This window comes from Notechis scutatus, chromosome 1 (assembly GCF_049901735.1).
Source record: "Notechis scutatus isolate UNSWTSFEM ecotype Mainland chromosome 1, rNotScu1.2, whole genome shotgun sequence".
NCBI lineage: Eukaryota > Metazoa > Chordata > Lepidosauria > Squamata > Elapidae > Notechis > Notechis scutatus.
Window position 1 is genome coordinate 94,557,095 of NC_142009.1, and position 18,267 is coordinate 94,575,361.

Here is an 18,267-nt window from a genome sequence, read left to right on the forward strand (position 1 = left end):
TCATTGCTGTATTATTACTGGATTGATAATAATAATAAATGTTCATTTATCAATCGATAATAAATGTTCCCTGTAATTAAAATTTCTATTTATTTCATGATGTATCCTAGTCTTATATCAATTGTGGTGATTATGCTTGTCTTAAAAATGTGGTAGAGAAGTAATTGCATTGTCAGACTTGCTGCTGGAAAACTATTTCTAGAAAGAATGGACACTGCAGACAGACAAGCTTGTAAAGAATAGTTGGGTCTGGCTATATTAAGCAGTGGCAGTATAGCAGGTCTCAGAAGTAGGCCCTCATTAAAAATACTCAGGCATGAGAGCACATGGGTTAAGTAGATGGATTCAGGGAGAGCTATCCTTTCTATTCAAGAAAAAGAGAATCACTTGATTTCAGTTGAACACGGTACAAGCATCAAATCTCTTGAAGGTGCAGGAAACAGGTCATTATCTTTCAATAATATGTTTAAGGAGATAAATGTGTCACTGCATTGTGAACATACTTTAATCGTAATAGCATGAACATATCTGTCCCCTCTCTTCCCTCTTTCTGATAACATTTAAAAATATATTAATTTGCCATGATTTAAAATACTCAGATTATGTGATCCAACAGCTTGAATTTTAGATCCACCCAAATTGGATTAGGTTGACAGAATTTATTATGCAAAATATAAATGCTCAATGAATTTGTTATCCTTTAAGTTACAAGAATTTTATCAAAGACTGAGTAAAAGACGCATAGAAAACAAATTAAATTGTCGATTTTGTTAAGTCCTCACATTTCATTTGGTGCATTTCTAATTGTATATATACATAGGTCAGAAGAAAGCAAACATATAATCTTTGTGATTATTACAAAGTGACTATATGGAGCCTTGGATTGATTCTGATTGGCATGGTTTAAGAAGTGTTTAAATTATTTTACCAAATGGGATATCTAAACAAGTCTTTTCATCTCAATACTCTTGTTTATCAGAATTTTATGATCAAGTGATTTGTCACCGTAGTTTTTAGTTCTACTAGAGAATCAAAATCCTTCCATCATCTCCAAACAATTCACATGCTGTTTTGATTTGTGGGACTTCAGTCTTCTAATAATCTGTAAATCACAAGAAAGAATTTTTGTAACTAACAGAGGAGAATCAGGGTTGCTCAGGGTTGACGTGAGGGGTCCTTGGTGCTCTCAGAGTGTGCTTGTTTTCTTGCAGATGTTTCATTACCTTAACCAGGTAACATCATCAGAGCTAGTCTAGCATCAGTGCTAGAATTTTGTAAGTAGCTCCACAAAACTTTTTCTGTGTTCCTTTCATTGCTATTTTTGTTCGTGGGTGAAGAATAAATTTAGCTTTCAGCTTGTCTTTGCCTCATGATGGGAGAATGTCTAGGCTGTACATGTACAAAGATGATAATAAAGGAATGTATATGAAGCCCAAACAATTGCTAAATAAGATTCCCATGCCTGGGAATGGCACTTCAATGTCCTTATTTCTATAACTGGCAGAGTATACTAAATTATGCAAATCTGAAAAAAGGGCAAAAAAATAATAGCATGTGAAGAATATCAGTGTGTATAATTTGAACAAAGCACAGATCGCATTCTTGGTATATACATACAGTTTATGATAGTCCCGATTGTAAAAAGTGCAAACACAAATGCTGAGGATTATTTATTTATTTATTTTTGGCAGATCGGCCAGTGACCTACCTCTACAACACCCTTCACTATTATGAGGGACATCTCCGAGAGCGAACCAACCTCAAACGGAAGCTTGTCCATGCCATCATTGGTTCCCTAAAAGACAACCGGCCCTTAGGGTGGTGTTTAAGTGATACTTATCTTAAATGCGCTATGAATCCACGAGAGGATAACCCATGGGTCCCCGATGATATGTATTACTGCAAGCTAATTGGGAGGCTGGTGGATAATATCCTTTCTAAAATAATGAATGTATATAAAATACCAAAATATAGACTGTTGGTTATTCTCATTAAACCAGCTGTGCTGTTATTTCTGTAGCATTCAGTTATTAATAGTTCTCTGTCAATAGCATTTAGATTATCACTGCAAAATGAGAACAATATACATTACGTGCAATTTCAATTTTTTGCCTTATAAGTGTTTACTAGGAAATCACTCCCACTAAAGAGAAGGACAAATGGCTTCCTCAGCAAATTGGCTTATTTTAGTAGGTAAGCTAAATTTAAAAAACAAAAAGAGCCAATGTATCCATTGTCTTTTAACTACTTTAGTTTTAAATTTTGGAGCTGGGGAAGTTTTATTAAGAATGTAACAACATATTATGTTCTTTAAAAGGAAATACTAACATAATGCTTATGTATGCTAGTCAGTGACTGAAAGGTGATTTGCAAATGTGAATGAACATGCCCTCTTCACGCATTAGAGCATCCTTTAGAAAGCTTGTGGTTGCTTGAAAAGTTCTCCCCAATTGTGTATATATGTGTGTGTGTGCACAGCCTTTTTACTTTGCTGGCTGAAGAGTTGTCTCGACATGCCATAGCTTTCATACTTCAAGGACTTTGTAGAGCCCCTCCTATTGTGTATTGGCACTGCCCTGTGACAGAGAGCTGAATGAGACTTCCAGGAGCCAATATAAGACTTCAGCTGAGCTGATTGGTCCATCCTTCTCCCCACCAGGTGATGATCCCGCCAGCTGTTGGGTTTATGACTTCATGTTTCAAAGCTTGTTTCCTATAAAATACAGTAGTTTATTACCTTAACTGCAATCACCGATGGCTGGTAAATCCTCCAGTCCATTCCCAAACTGTGATTGGCGGTTCAATGAATTTCCTAATCCAGCTGCCCATGCCCTCCATGTGACCTGTGTCGAACTCATGGCCTTGGCTGTTCCAGGGAAGGATGTAGGCAATGACCTTCTGAATGTTGTCTTGAAAAGGTATGTAGAAGTGGTTTTTTTTTAAAGAAATGATCCCAGTATTATAGAGCTAAAACATAAATTGTTATCAGTTTGATCCGATCAAAAGAGGAGAAATTATTGAAATTTATTTAGTTGATTTGGTTCTAAACAGCACAGAGGGTCCTCAGCTTACAACTATTTGTTTAGTGATCATTCAAAGCTACAACAGCATTGAAAAAAGTGGCTTATGACTTGTAATGACCTGGGGCGTGGCACAAAGGCAACACAGTCACATAAGCAAGAAGTGTCCCTTTAGTAACTCCAACTTTGCCCCCAATGTTCAGGTTACCTTCAGCTGGAGAAAAAACTCCCGAGAACAGTCTTTAAATAGAGGAAATTCAGTCCGAAAACAAAATACATACAAATAAAAATCCACACAATACACACGCTGCAGTAATTAACTTGACACAGCAGGAGAAGGAATTGCAGACTTGAAAGGCCAGCAAAACACACACAGTTGGGAAGACGCCAGGAACCCAGATAAGCCTCGACAACACCAGATAATTCACGATTTGCTCTCAACAGCTAATGAAGGGAATCAGAGCCCTTTCCTCCCTCGTAAGCCACGCAACTCACATTGCTCCCTTCTCCGTTCCTCCCTGAGTGCCCTAGGATGAAGAGGGGATGGGCCTGGGTCTTCCTCCAAATTCCCTCTCCCTTGCTCTACCTCTCCCCTGCTCTGCCCAGTCGATCTTTGCCCTTCCCCAGTTTCTTCCACAGCCAATAGAGCCACACTCCCGCTCCCTGTCAGCTGCTCGGCCTCCCCCTCAGAATCAGATTCCAACAGGGGCATGACATGACAATTTTTCACACTTACAACCATTGCAGCATCCCCCGTACTCATGCGATCAAAATCTGGATGCTTGGCAACTAGGTTGTACCATGTTACTAAACAACACCAGTGATTCGTTTAACAACTGTGGCAAGAAAGGTTGTAAATGGGGCAAAAATCTGTCTCGTTTAGCAACAGAAATTTTGGGCTCAATCGTGGATGTAAGTCGAGGATTACCTGCATACATAGCTTTACTGTCCCTGTGCCAGAATCCAAGAGTACCAAAACAGTGATTTTTCCTCTTGTTTTCCTAACAGTCAGCCTCTGGTGCCTAGAGAAAATATCACCGCCTGGATGAATGCAATTGGGTTGGTTATCACTGCCTTGCCTGTAAGTGACTTGGGGGTTTAAAATTCCAATTAAAAGAAGAGAAAGGCAACCTAAGGTTAAGTGCAAAAGTTCCAGTTCCTATACGTGATAAATAATTACGAATTGGAACATGTTGGGTTTTTTTTACATGGGTTTTTTGTTGTTTACTTTTAATTGCAAGTTTGTACAACCTTTTGAATGCGAAGAATTAAAGTCATCTTCTAGAGATTAGAAATGTAGCCTTTTCAAGGATATACTTTTTGTGTAAAGGTAGACAATGGCCTTGTTGTCTTTTGAGAGAAAGAAATTCTTCCTCCCCCCTTTTAAATCACGAATTCATAATGACCGCATATTTGGGTCCTCGCAGCAGGTACAAAATAAGGATAGGATAAAGAAAAGGCGTTCATTTCTGTCATTTATTATGAGGTATGTGTGGTCACATGCACACTCATTTTATTGGCAGTTGTTAAGTATTAGATTGTATTTGAAGTACTCAGAATGCTTTCCTTCTTGTAAAAGACAGTAGTCCAAGAAGATGTAATATAACTCTACCTGGCTGTACTATTCTACATCAGTAGTTGATACACACAGGATTCCACCCCTTTCTCTTGGTTTCATTGCATTACTAGAAAATTGTAATATTGAGCTAGAAGGGACTGACAGCAAGATCCCACATAGTATATGGAATGATGTCTCCCATGTCATGAATAGAAATAGAATAGAAATAATAGAATAGAATAGAATAGAATAGAATACAATAGAATACAATACAATACAATACAATACAATACAATACAATACAATACAATACAATACAATACAATACAATACTTTATTGGCCAAGTGTGATTGGATACACAAGGAATTTGTCTTAGTGTAAATACTCTCAGTATACATAAAGAAAAGATACATTTGTTAAGAATCAAGAATCATAACGTACAACACTTAATGATAGTCATAGGGTACAATCAACAACCAAATCCTACTAGGAAACAGTCAATATAAATCGTAAGGATACAAGGGACAAAGTTACAGTCCTACAATCACAACAGGGAGGGGATGGGTGATAAGGAGTGTTGAGAAGATTAACAGTAATAGTTGTACAGACTTTGTAATAGTTGAACAGTGTTGAGGGAATTATTTGTTTAGCAGAGTGTACGCTTTTGGGAAAAATATGATAGCTTGAAACTACATCTTGTGCTTGAGGTTTCTATTTGAGGTTATACACATGCTAGCTGAAAGCTCTCTAATCTGTGTTGTGGGGCTGGTTTTGTTTTCCAAGGAGCCCTACTGGATTGTCCTCCATGAACGGATTGTGAGTGTTATCAACAGCCCTAGTTTGACTTCAGAGACTGAATGGGTGGGGTATCCATTCCAGCTGTTTGACTTCACGGCTTGTCACCAGTCTTACTCCGAGATGTGCTGTAGCTACACGTTAGCATTGGCACATGCTGTCTGGCACCATTCGAGCATAGGCCAGCTTTCCCTCATTCCAAAGTAGGTATTAATGGCTGAAATCTGCAATTGTTGAGTATCATCTTTGGTAGTTTGTATGTGCTTCAGATAGATCCCATCTTCATATCAAGCTCCTATTAAATACCAATTATAGTCACATTTAATTATTTGCATCCTATTGCTATCAGTAATAATTGAGTCTTGATAGAATTTAGGAGTTTTCAAAAATATATAATCTTAATTATTTTCATCTGCTTTCATTTTTGAGGATTTAATTTATTATACCTTATGAAATATTACAGGTTTCTCACTGAAGTGTTGATTCCAATAGTTAAGACTGAATTCCAACTCCTTTATGTCTATCATCTTGTTGGCCCATTTCTACAGCGGTTCCAGCAAGAGAGGACAAGATGTATGCTAGAGGTAGGTTCACACACACACACACACACACACACACACACACACACACACACCTGCAGTGTTTAGATTTTGCAAAATAATGGGTCAGAAATTTTCTGAATTAGGCAAAAGTCCCTTTTCTGAAGGGAAGTTTGGAGCAAACTTACAAGATTGTTTTTATAAACTTCCAAGTAGAATTGACTTAGTGAAGAAGTATTTGTATTCTTTTACTGACATTTCTGCAAAGCTGTTTTTTTCTGTGATGAACTTTCTGTGGTGGACTTCAGCTGTATCTTCTTCTTTAGTAAAATTAAACACTGTACTTTCTTAGCATATTTCTATTATGAAATTAAGATCAGTCCATATTATTTAAGTAAACTTAGGATATCTTAAGGGTCTCCATTCTTCTTGCTATCGTGTTGCTGATTTAATGACTTCCTATTGCAAGAGGGTACCATTTCTCCCAGGAATTGGCAGAGAAGCCGAAAGGTAGTTCGCATCAAAAATAAAATAAAAGCAAAAACAAAAATAGGACCTTCGATTTCAGCATTCATTATCTCATTTCTTCAAACATAACAAAAAAAGTTTTAAAAATAAATTCTCAAGGACATTCTGAGTGTCAAAAAATTCATTACACTTCAGCATAGATAGCTAAACATAGCTGATTTCAAGCTCTCTCTGAAAACAGGGAGGGATTTTTGGGTAGGTTTTTACCTTAGCATTCTGAGAATGCACAAAATGCTTGCTCAGTTATTTTTTACCACGTTCACAATAAAGCATTTTCACCTAAGTACTCTTTATAGACTTGCTATAAATAGATTTTATTTTCAGGACCAAAAATGTACGTGTTGTTTTTGCTGCAGGTACTTTTTTTATCATCCAACCATTTTGATAATACCTTTCTAATGCAGAATGCTGATCTTTTATGGAATTATTATACTAGTACAATTGATAACTTACTTCTGAAAAACCACTATCCAGTTTAGTAGCCTATGCCATCTTTTCTTTTAAAGCTCCATGGGTTTATAGTAATATGTTTTTACAGCTAATATTATGATTGTGTGACAAAATATGGCCTGTAATCTTAATCCACAAATATTATCTAACAGTAGTTATGCAGTACACTTTACCCAAAACATTTAATTATGTATTCACTCTTATGAAAATCCATCTTATAACTGATTTTTGACATATTATTAATAATATTTTTGCATATAGAAGTCATTATGTTTTTCCTCTTCATTTATTTCTTTATTATTATTTTTTCCTTTTTTTCCCCTTACTTGGAATATAAATACTAAATGTTTTATTGTTGTCAATTTCTTAACAACTTTATAGAAAGGAATGAAAAACTTGGAAAATATAATCATAATATAAATGTTAACTTTATAGTATGAATGTTGGAATTTAAAAATAAATTTGAACTGACCCAACATTGGGGGTGGGGGAGGGAAATTACGTGTTTTCAGTACTTTTTGTGTTTGTATCTGGAAATAGATTGGAGTAGCCTTTTATGAAATGCTTCTGGAAGTGGATCAATGCAACATGCACCTCAGCTACATGGATCCCATCTGTGATTTTCTATACCATGTGAAGTATATGTTTACTGGAGACAGTGTGAAGGACCAAGTAAGTGAGTTTCTGACAAGAAAAATAATACTTTGGAGTAGAATTGAAATTTTATTCGCTTTCCCATCTGAGGTGAACAAATGAAAATTCCACAGGAGAAGGCCTGCTCTGTGAATAAGAAGAAACCAACTGAAGATTTTTTCATCTCTTCAGATTTTATACAGAAAAATATATTATTCAGGTTTTATACAGAAAAATATATTAGACACTTTGAATCAAGTGTGAAGCTTTTAACACTTTTTAATGTAATTTTCTTTGTTAGGTTTTTGTTTTTTTAATATCCTGCCCTTTTAATGTCAATAGGCCACTTTAATTAGAATTAGTATTTATGAATTTTGGAAGACTCCCTGCTACCACCTTTATTATATTGCCATTTAAACTGTTTCAGACTAGAAACCAATTTAAATTGAAAATGAGGTAGGACTACTAGCTGTTTGAGAACTGAGGTCAGAAATAAATGTCTTAGGGAATAAATGCACGATGGTGGTTTTGGAAGTGGGGTGGATGTTTGCATTTTATAATTCGTTAGACGTTCTTAACCTTTGTTTCTCTGTCCCCGTTTTAAATATAGAATTGTAGGCCTTGGATTTTATATTTGGCTATTATTGCCATCCTGATGCCTTAGAGATCTAATAACTTCCTAAAACCCTGAGCCTTCAAGGACAAGCAGGATAAAAAAATCAAGCTAATGCTAATAACTGCATAATTTATAGTGACATTTCTTTCACCTTTTTTTCTTTATATTAAAGGTTGAGAAAATCATTTGCAATTTAAGGCCAGCTTTGAAACTTCGTCTGCGTTTCATACACATCAGCAAGATGGAGGCAGCTTCTGTTCCTCAGCAGTCGATCAGCAACATTTCTCCAGCACCTCAGCCCAGTCAGGTCCCAGTAAATGTTGCTTTGCCAGTATCACAATAGAATAAAGGATGGAGCTTTGGGGACTTTTATTTTGACCCAGAATGAAACACCACTCAGTAATGCCTGCAGAATAATTTCCATTATATTCTTCCTGGTCATGTATTTGCTGCTTTTTTCCTGCTCAGAAGAACTCTAAGCAAAGGGCACTCTTAAGGATTATGGAAAGAACAAATTGCTTCAGTAACAGTTCTACCCATTTTTGTTTGTTTTTCTTAACGTTTAATTATTTTTATCATCAGTAAATCACCATTTAATTATTTCTAATCATATTTTTTTAAAAATAGGACATTGATTTTACAGCCACTTTTGGAAAAAGTCATGCCAGCCAAAAACAAAGGCTGCAATTCTCAATGTAATTTGATAGGGAATGTAATCATTCAAAAATGAAGAATTATGAAACAAGAGTTTGTGATTGTTGACTATGCATTCACCAGCAATGCTACAGAAAGTAAGATAATAAAAATATTAATTCAAACTGTAAGTAATATATTCAGTTCATTCAGCAGGCTACTGATTTATGAATTGTAATTATGTTTAAAATCTGTATATTTCTGCAAGTTGTGGGTACTTACTTAAATTTCCAGTGTTTGTATTTAGTATACTTCATTTTGGCTTTGTATTTATATTTTTTGGTTGAATTTTCTATTTTACTGAGGTCCTAACATAGGGGTGCATTTTATAGGGAATGTTATGATTTGACAGCTATTATTTGTACAATATTACTAATGTTGGATAGAATTTGAAAAAAAGGATATAATAAATAATTTTTACAACCGATTAAGTATGTTCATTAGAATTATTTAATATCAGTACTGCTTACCTGTTTCCCAAATGTTGCAGAATTGCATTTCCCAAACTAGTAACTGGAAGACACAAATTCAGAAGGTCATATATATTTTTCTAAAATCTCATCTTCCAATGGAACATAAGGGAAGGATATTTTTCTCCACAGCACATTGTGGAGACATTTACCTAAATGTATGTAATGGGAAAATCCCTCTAAGTTTAGGCTACATTTTAAAGTAAATGCTTAGCAGTTGACCTCAAACACCATCTGTAGTACAGCGAAGAATAACAAGTTTAATTATCCACTTATTTAGCTGTATTATAAATGAACTGATTTAGTCCCCGTATCAGGGGACACAGCAACAGCCAATGTAGAATCTTCCGTGTGAAGCTCCAAAACATGTCTATTGCTACAGCTGAGCTGGTTCTGGGGTTCACTTCCTTTAGTGCTTTGCCACAAGCCAGCAATGCTCTCCATTACATATCCAGAGTTTATAGTAACCTTGTGAAAATGAAGACCAATTTCATTCTGATTCTAACGGGGCTATTTAAACAGCATTTAGAACTGGTGAAAGTATAGCAGACATATTTAATTTGGATTTCTGCACTGAGATTGGATTGGAATTGGTGGCCAAAATAGCTCCTTCCAACTTGTGATTCTGAGACATGAAATCTTGGGGTCACAAGGAATGTGGCTTCAATACTAATGGATGGGCTAAATTAGCATTCCATTTTATTCGCTTCAAGAAAAGTTTCTGAACTTCTCAGTTATCTTCATTTATTCTTGTGTGTTGTTCCTTGGACTGAAATTCTCCTGACACTAAGACTTTCCTATATACTTACAAAAATGAATATATAAGTACATACCGTATTTGCCGGGCGTATAAGACGACTGGGCGTATAAGACGACCCCCAACATTTCCACTCAAAATATAGAGTTTGTTATATACTCGCCGTATAAGACTACCCCTCTTCCACACACCTTCCACTTTTGCACTTTTTTTTTTTTTTGACGCACTTTTCTGCTTTGGACAATTTTGAAATGAGCTAATCCAATTTTGAACCAAGAATATGCCAATAGCTATGGAGTTTAGAAATGAGTTTTAAAAATATTTTTCATTGCTTACCATTGCGTAAAATATGTTGTAAATAAAATGAGAACACAGGAAACGTTCTCTTCTCAATACAGCTGATCTCTCTCTCTCTCTCTCTCTCTCTCTCTCTCTCTCTCACACACACACACACACACACACACACCAAAAACCTGGACACTGAAAAGGCTGCCAAGGAACAGTATATTCAATGCCTTCTCTTTAATCAAGAAACAAGGAATTCCTTAGAATCTTTTTTTTCCCCAAGTGGCCCTCTTTAAAAAATATATGGAGGTAACACTTTCATTCAAAAAGTCTTCCAGTATCTGGAGTCGCTCAGACATATTGAAGTGAGGCAGGAGAGTAAGTGAAATTTGAAATGATCCAGCTACCGTTTTCTTCCCCTCCGCTCAAGGCCATTATCTCCACATCAAAACGAACGAGGGAGGCAAAGAAGCCAAACACGCTAAAAAGGATCTCTTTATTTTCCTACACAAGGTCACACCTACTTTTCCGCATTCAAAGGACAACCTCTCCTCACCACCACCACACACACACACACACACCCCAATACCCGCAAACAATGTTCTGGGCATTAATCACCATTGCTACATTAACCTGGTAAATTTATACCCTGCCTCCCCACTGTTGCTTTGACGGCAGGATTTCACACAGCGGGCGCTTGCTCGCTCTCTTCTCCGCTCTCCCACCGTTTGCACATGTTGGAAGCACCGTAAAACCTGATAACCCACCCGGGGCTCCCCATCCTTAACCTACAGCCGCCCGCATGCAAAACCTGCGTGCAAAAAAAAAAAAGAAAAAGAAAAGTACGCCGCACGTGAGGATCTTGAATCCTCTCCTCCCCACACCGCTAAGGAAGGAAGAGGGGGAAAGGTTGCGCAGCGCGTGGCGAGTGACACCTGAGACACACACACACACACACACACACACACACACCGCTCCCCCAGCCTCCCTCCCGGCTGCAACTCAAGCTCGAAGTGGGAGTCGGAGTCCTCCCGGGCGTATAAGACGACCCCCCACTTGGAGGCATGTTTTTCAGGGCAAAAAGTCGCCTTATACGCCGCAAATACGGTATGTACTTTACATAAAATAATGCATATATCACATTCAAAAGCAGTTATTTTACTTGTCGTACAAAGTCCGTCTGCAATATAGTGGCCCTTTCTCAAAGTCATTCCTCCAGGAACATGGGTGCCCATAGCTGGAATCTGCTGAGGGTACAAGGCATCAACATCAAAGTGGAATTGAATCGTTCTCTCCTTTCTGAAAATGGAAACAAGACTTTTGTTTTAAAGCTGTGGCTTCTTTGAAGAACTTTAAAATACCAAAATGACAATGTTCTTCCTTTACACGACCTAACACCATTAAGTTTTGTGGGTGATTTTTTATTTTTATTTTTTTATATTCCTGCTTGTAACCTGTCTCTGTTCCCCTCATTTAAAAACTTAGCATGTACTTACTTGGTCCATCAATATGCAAACATTTCTGCCATCAACTTTCCCAATTCCAAGTTTATCTACCTCTGACACAAAGCACCATTTGATTCCAAGAAGTCACAAGATTATTTAAAAAAATGAAAGACAGGATGCATGAAGGACTTTTTTTACCTGCATCTCCAACTAATATTGTTACTAGTCTTCCTGTTCCAGAGAGCTCTTCGGAGCCAGGAGGCTGTTTCGCCTCCCAGGGCTCGAGAAAAGCCACCGGAGCCCAGGGAGGGCAAAACGCCCCACCACCGTGGTGCAGGAGGCCAACTAGGCCACGCCCACCCAGCAACCGGGCAGAGAACCCTTTGCTAAAAATTTTGAAGGTGATACCTAGTTTGGATAATAAAACGTCTGCAAGAAAGCAAGCTCAGAGAGCACCAAGGACCCTCAACTCCTATGTTGCTGTTATAGGTTGTTATAACAGTATCCTGTGATCTCACATTGCCTATGGAAGAGGGATTTCTTTTGCTGGCAAACTAGAACTATGTAGAACTAATCTCTTCAAAAGTTAAGGAAAAAAATGATGTAGCAGTTTTCCAGGATATGATATTTTCCTGTTTGTGGGCAGAACTAGAAACTCCTCTGGCTTTACGTCTATGGAGATTTTTCAACAGATCATGGTTATCCCAAAGATGCTTTTTTCAAGAGGCAACTGAACTTTGTTTTCTTTTTCTCCTCTGGCTTTAGTTTCTATAGGAAGCAAGATCACTCTTCCCTCATTCTGGCTTCTACCTTGGTCTAGCGTGGAGGCCTTGCTGCAAACTGAGCCAACCTTTCTCATACTCGGATCATCCTGACTGATTTTTCCACAGCTTTCACTTTATTATGCTTTCCTTGGCTTTCACCCACCTTTCTGAGAGCTCCCAGCCAGTTTTTGAACACTATGGAAACAGCCCATTGTCTATACTGCTGGCATTTCATTTTAAGCTCCAGGAATCTGTGGCATTCCTTGGAAAGTTAGCCGAGGGATCCTTGATGGAAAGATCATTTTGTGAAACCTCAAAGGACCCAGTGGCTCTTTACATGTTATTTTACATAGTATGAGGCTCTTTACATCTGGGTCACGCTGTCTAAATTTAAAGCTGCACCTTAGAGCTTAGGGAGAAATGCTTGCATTTGTTCACATTTCATTAATTTTTAAGTAGGTATCAGGGCATGCCATTAAAGCCAAGTTAAAATCTTAGCCCATTTCCTAAAAATCTGTCCAGTTTAACCCAATGAAAGATCCTGAATGTAATGTTAAACTCACAGTTCTACACATCTCTTATTCCCATGTAGACATCTTTGGCTGACAAACATATCTTCATCCAAGAGAATCCAGGAACACCAGGCATCTAACGAAATTCTTTTTCGAAAAAGTTGAATTAAATTATCATACTGCTCCATTGTACTTCAGCTGAAACCCGACATACAGGTAGTCCTCAACTTACAACCATAGTTGGAACTGGAATGCAGTCGTTAAATGAGTCACATTTGATTTTACATCTTTTTTTTTGCCATGGCCATTAAGCAAATCACTGGGGCCATTAAATGAATCACATGGTTGTTAAGTGAATCCAACTCCCCCCATTGACTTTGCTTGTCAGAAGCCAGCCAAGAAGGTCACAATTGGTGATCATCAGAGGTGGTATTCAGCAGGTTCTGACCAGTTCTAGAGAACCAGCAGCAGAAATTTTGAGTAGTTCGGAGAACCTGTAAATACCACCTCTGACTGGCCCCGCCCCCATCTATTCTCTTTCTCCCGAGTCCCAGCTGATCGGCTGGGTCTATTTTTGTTGCCCTGCACAGGAGAAGGGACCTGGAAAGCAGGTTAGTGGGGTGGGGAGGGAATGAGATTTTGCAATAACCTTCCCCTGTCACGCCATCAAGCCACGCCCACAGAACTGGTAGTAAAAAAAATTGAATCCCACCACTGGTGATCATGTGACACTGCAACCATTGTAAATAAATGCTGGTTGCCAAGTGTCCAAACTGTGATCATGTGACCGCACAATATTGTACCAGGTGCAAGGGACCAATTTAAGTCACTTTTTTTCAGTGCCATTGTAACTTTGAACAGTCATTAAAGAAATATTCCTAAACTGAGGCCTATCTGTATTAATAATTCTTTTTTATTGAAAAGAGCCCACCGACAGCAACCCCAGCCCCAGATGCAATTATGACCAAGAAAAAAATTATCTCACCCTCATGATTCATACTTACCCATTTCTTCAACATCATCCGCTTCTCCAATTTTCTTTCTTCCTTCCTTTTTTTTTGAAGAGTTATTTAGAGAACCTCAGAGGTTTTTTTTTAATCTTTGATTCTAAAGCACAACCCATCCAGAGCTTGTTTTGTGTTTAAAACTATTGTGCACGTGGAGAAAATCTATTTAGCAGCCAAAAATTGATTTAAAAAAAAAAAAATCAATTCCCTTTCTTCCCAAGACAGACATTTACTTGCAAATTACACATTCTGTCAGATGTATGAGCCAGGAACAAGACAATTCAAAGGTAAGAACAGAACAGAACCTCCACAGAATCAATTATGTTGAAGTCGCATGAATCCGCATGGTAACACCAGGGATGCTTAAAAGCTCAATAACAACGTATGTGTGAAAAGCACCTTAGTTGCTTGGAATGCATGACTGTCATAGGATTTGAGTGCGATGCATATCCCAAAGGTGCTTTTTCAAGAGGCAACTGGACTTTCTGGTTTTTTCTTTGATGATGTTTCTTCAGCTTCTCTTGGATGAGAAACGAAACATCTTCAAAGAAAAAACAGAAGGTCCAGTTGCCTCTTGAAAAAGCACCTTTGGGATAACCCTGACCTGGACGACTGAGAATCTCCATAAATTTGCATATGTTTATCACTTACATTCCCTGTTGACACTATAAGGACTTTGAACCACTCTTTTCACCGTTCGTTTTACATATGAAGTATGCAAAAAGGGATGGAGTTTTATTTGCTTGATTGCAGGGACCAACTTGACCATTATGGTCCAGCCTGAGGACCCCACGAAGCACAGTGGCACAAGATCAGACTATTGGCTGCAGAATTAATTTTCTTGGAAAAATGTGATGCTTACAGATGTTAATAGGATATTTGTTTATTTATTTACTCATTTATTCATTCAATTTAGAATAGAATAGAATAGAATAGAATAGAATAGAATAGAATAGAATAGAATAGAATAGAATAGAATAGAATTCTTTATTGGCCAAGTGTGATTGAGCACACTAGGAATTTGCCTTGGTGCAAATGCTCTCAGTATACATAAAAGAAAAGATACATTCGTCAAGAGTCAAGAATCATAAGGTACAACCCTTAATAATAGTCACAGGGTACAATAATTTCTATAGTTAATTATCTCAACCAGTGAGTCTGGGCAGCTTACAGTTCTAAAAAATACTACAAAAATAAACATTAAGAAACATTTAAAACAATTCAAAATAAATATTCACAATATATAAATATATACAGCAGCTGACATAATTAACCAATTTACGGCAAAGCCAAGAATTCAGGGCCCTTAACATGCTCAGAGCCCCAGGCTCGGGTACACAGCCAAGTTTTTAAAGCTTTACAAAAAGACAGCAATGTTGATGTTGACATGGGCATCTGACCAAATTAAGCAGATACCAAGATGAATCGCAGCATACCCAAAGATTGTCCCAATTGTCAGCCTGTGGAAACAAAAAAATAAACAATTATGTGTTATAGTGAAAATGTATAACAAAAAAAATGCTTTTTATAGCAAAATAGTAAACTCAATTTCTGGTGAACTCAATTTCTGAGACCTTCCTGGGGTCTTGGTTCTCTGTAAACAAATACCTGTGGTCTCAAATAAATAAATAAAATAAGACACAATAAAGAAATATGACAACAATCTCCAGGTACACCAAAGGATACAACTTCTGAAGAACCAACTCAATTGGAAGAACAAGACCACTCCATCAACACGTATGCCCTGCCATTCATTAGATACCCTGCCAGTATATTGAGCTGGTATATTGAGGTTGCCAACGTGAAGACTCTGAAGCTCTTCAAAAATGTAGAGATTACACTAGTCAGAAAGAGGGCGAGCAAAATATTATGATGTCTAGAAACAGCTGAACTAAAAGACATCACTGATCATAACAGCACAAGAACAAGCACTAAGCACCAAATCCATAGAAACTGGGATCTACCATATACTAGAGAAGGCCTAAGGTGCAGACAATGCAGAAGGCTGTGTAGACCTAGTGACAAGTTGTGAGATACAGGCAGGAAAGCAATACCCTGAATGGTACAACCAAGTAGCTGGCTTTGTGTACAAGAACATTTGCACAGTGTATGGGTTAGATCCTCCCCTCCAGATGGGAGATACGAAGAAGACTGCAGTTAATAACAGTGCTGAGATCCTATGGGACTTCTAGATCCAGATGGATAGGCCAATCAACCATGTATTATGCTAGTGGACAAGGGCCAGAAGAAAGCAACGTGATAGATGCAATGATGCCAAGCGACAACAACTTCAGGAAGATGGAATACAAGAAGCTGGAGAAGTACTAGAGCCTGAAAGAGGAAGTAGAGAATATGTTGAAAGCAAAGGGTTCCAGTGATGGTAGAAGCACTCCAGGCTGTGACTCCTAAGCTGGAAAAGTGGTCCATAGATCCCAGGAACCACTTCAGAGCTCTCTGAAGTGCTAAGGGACAGCTAATGGAGTGAAGTGCTGAGGGACAACTAAGATACCACACAGAAGCCTCAAACTTCTAGGCCTCTGGTAGAGGAAGACACAGACCAAAGTAGTAGAAACAGAATTTTATATATTTAATACATACATTCTTTATTATAATAAATATATGCTTTATTAATTTTTTCAAAGGAAAGATAAAAACTAACAACTAATGAGAACTAATATCTGGAATAAAAAGAAGAAGAAAGAGAAGAAAAAGGCAAGGCTAAAGTGCAGGAAAAAAGGTAAAGGGGTTTCTGAAGTTCTTTACAAAAGTTATAGATATAAATTAACTTCTTAGTTTATGATTACAGCATGACTTACATTTTCTTCTATAATCTATTTTTTCCTAATCATCAAAATCATATATCATAATTTCAGTTTTTTCAGTTCATGCAAAATCTCTAAAACTAGTGAGATTTTTCCCATTTCTCTTCACATCTTCAACAAGACCAGCTAGTATCTTGTTCTGTTTTCCAACCGATCTTGAATTCTTCATTTTGTTAAATGGGTTACGACTGAGAAAGACATCAAAGCGCAGATTTCCATAATCTTTAATACTGCATTCTGGAGAAAAGTCAGTGAGAAATGTGCACAGCACAGTTCCTGCCATGAAGAATTACTTGCAGACAAATACCAATAAATAATGCTTTACGTGCCAAGCATGTTGAATAGAAATGAACAATAAACACAACTTCAATATAATATTTGGCTAATATATATACATTCCTAGTATGATATATATATATATATATATATATGTATATATATATATATATATATATATATATATATATATATATATATATATATATATATATTTTCTTAAGTTTTTTCAAGGGTACTTACATGTATGGTGTTCGGCTTGGTTCGGTATTTTCCCACGTCATTGTAGTTCTTTTAAAGTTGTAGCAACGTTTCAGCAGAATCTCATCTGCCATCATCAGGCTTCTGTATTGTGTCCGACTCTGTGGGTCAGACTTTACAGTGGTTTCAGATTTAAATTTGGGGCAGCCTATTGCTGTGCCAGAATGGTTTTTTCTTCATCCTGATTGGTTGGGAGTCTTGGTCTGTGTTTATTGGTCTCGGAGTTTGCTGTGTTCTGCTTGATGGGTGTCTCTGATATCTTCTGTCTGTTTTTTGGCTCTTTTTGTATCTTGATTGGCTGGCAGCATTGTGTTACTTTAATGGAGGCCTTTAGTGCAGCTTGGCTTCGGGTAAATGGACGGCTATCATTAGTTAGGAAGCTGGGTTTCATCTGGGTGCCTGGTTGGGGTGTGTTTGAGCTGGAGGTATCAGGGGGATCTGTTTGTGCCCAGGTGTTTGCCTGGCTTGTGGTGTGGATATTTTTTTGTTTGTGAGTGCAGGCTTCCAAATGATTGACAGCCTGGTGGAATCATCTCTTCTGTTCATGCTTTCTGGTCTTTTTCAATCTCTATGGCTTCTCTGATGACTCTGTGGCTAGGGTTTTCCATAGTGGCCAGGGTTTTGGTGCCATTGAAGTTGATGCTATGACCTGTAGCTTCCATGTGTTGGACTAGTGAGGAAGTGTGTTCCAGCTTTTTGACTGCATTTTTGTGTTCATCCAGGCGGGTACTTATTCTTCTATTGGTCTGTCCAATGTATGTGGCCGGGCATGATGCACAGGGGACTTCGATATGCCTTGGTTTTCCAGGTCAATTTTATCTTTGGGGTTGCTAAG

General features: G+C 37.6%; 2 protein-coding genes across 3 annotated transcripts in view; one reads left to right on the forward strand and one right to left on the reverse strand.

The window, feature by feature from the left end:
- The window catches only part of MED23 (mediator complex subunit 23), a 55,040-nt gene extending 45,780 nt beyond the window's left edge, over positions 1-9,260 (forward strand). For both annotated transcript variants that reach the window (XM_026666108.2, XM_026666109.2), the window contains 7 exons: positions 1,692-1,928; positions 2,753-2,918; positions 4,029-4,101; positions 5,363-5,577; positions 5,838-5,958; positions 7,432-7,563; positions 8,313-9,260. In XM_026666108.2, coding sequence (XP_026521893.1) covers positions 1,692-1,928; positions 2,753-2,918; positions 4,029-4,101; positions 5,363-5,577; positions 5,838-5,958; positions 7,432-7,563; positions 8,313-8,483 — 1,115 coding nt within the window. In that variant the 3' untranslated portion in view covers positions 8,484-9,260. The remainder of the gene's footprint in view (positions 1-1,691; positions 1,929-2,752; positions 2,919-4,028; positions 4,102-5,362; positions 5,578-5,837; positions 5,959-7,431; positions 7,564-8,312) is intronic.
- A 356-nt stretch (positions 9,261-9,616) lies between these two features.
- ARG1 (arginase 1) lies at positions 9,617-17,178 on the reverse strand. The gene is given in 8 exon segments (XM_087949380.1): positions 9,617-9,674; positions 9,676-9,718; positions 11,508-11,644; positions 13,126-13,202; positions 14,071-14,116; positions 15,435-15,533; positions 16,128-16,224; positions 16,977-17,178. Coding segments are annotated over 8 exon segments (759 nt in total).
- Between the last annotated feature and the right edge of the window lie 1,089 nt (positions 17,179-18,267).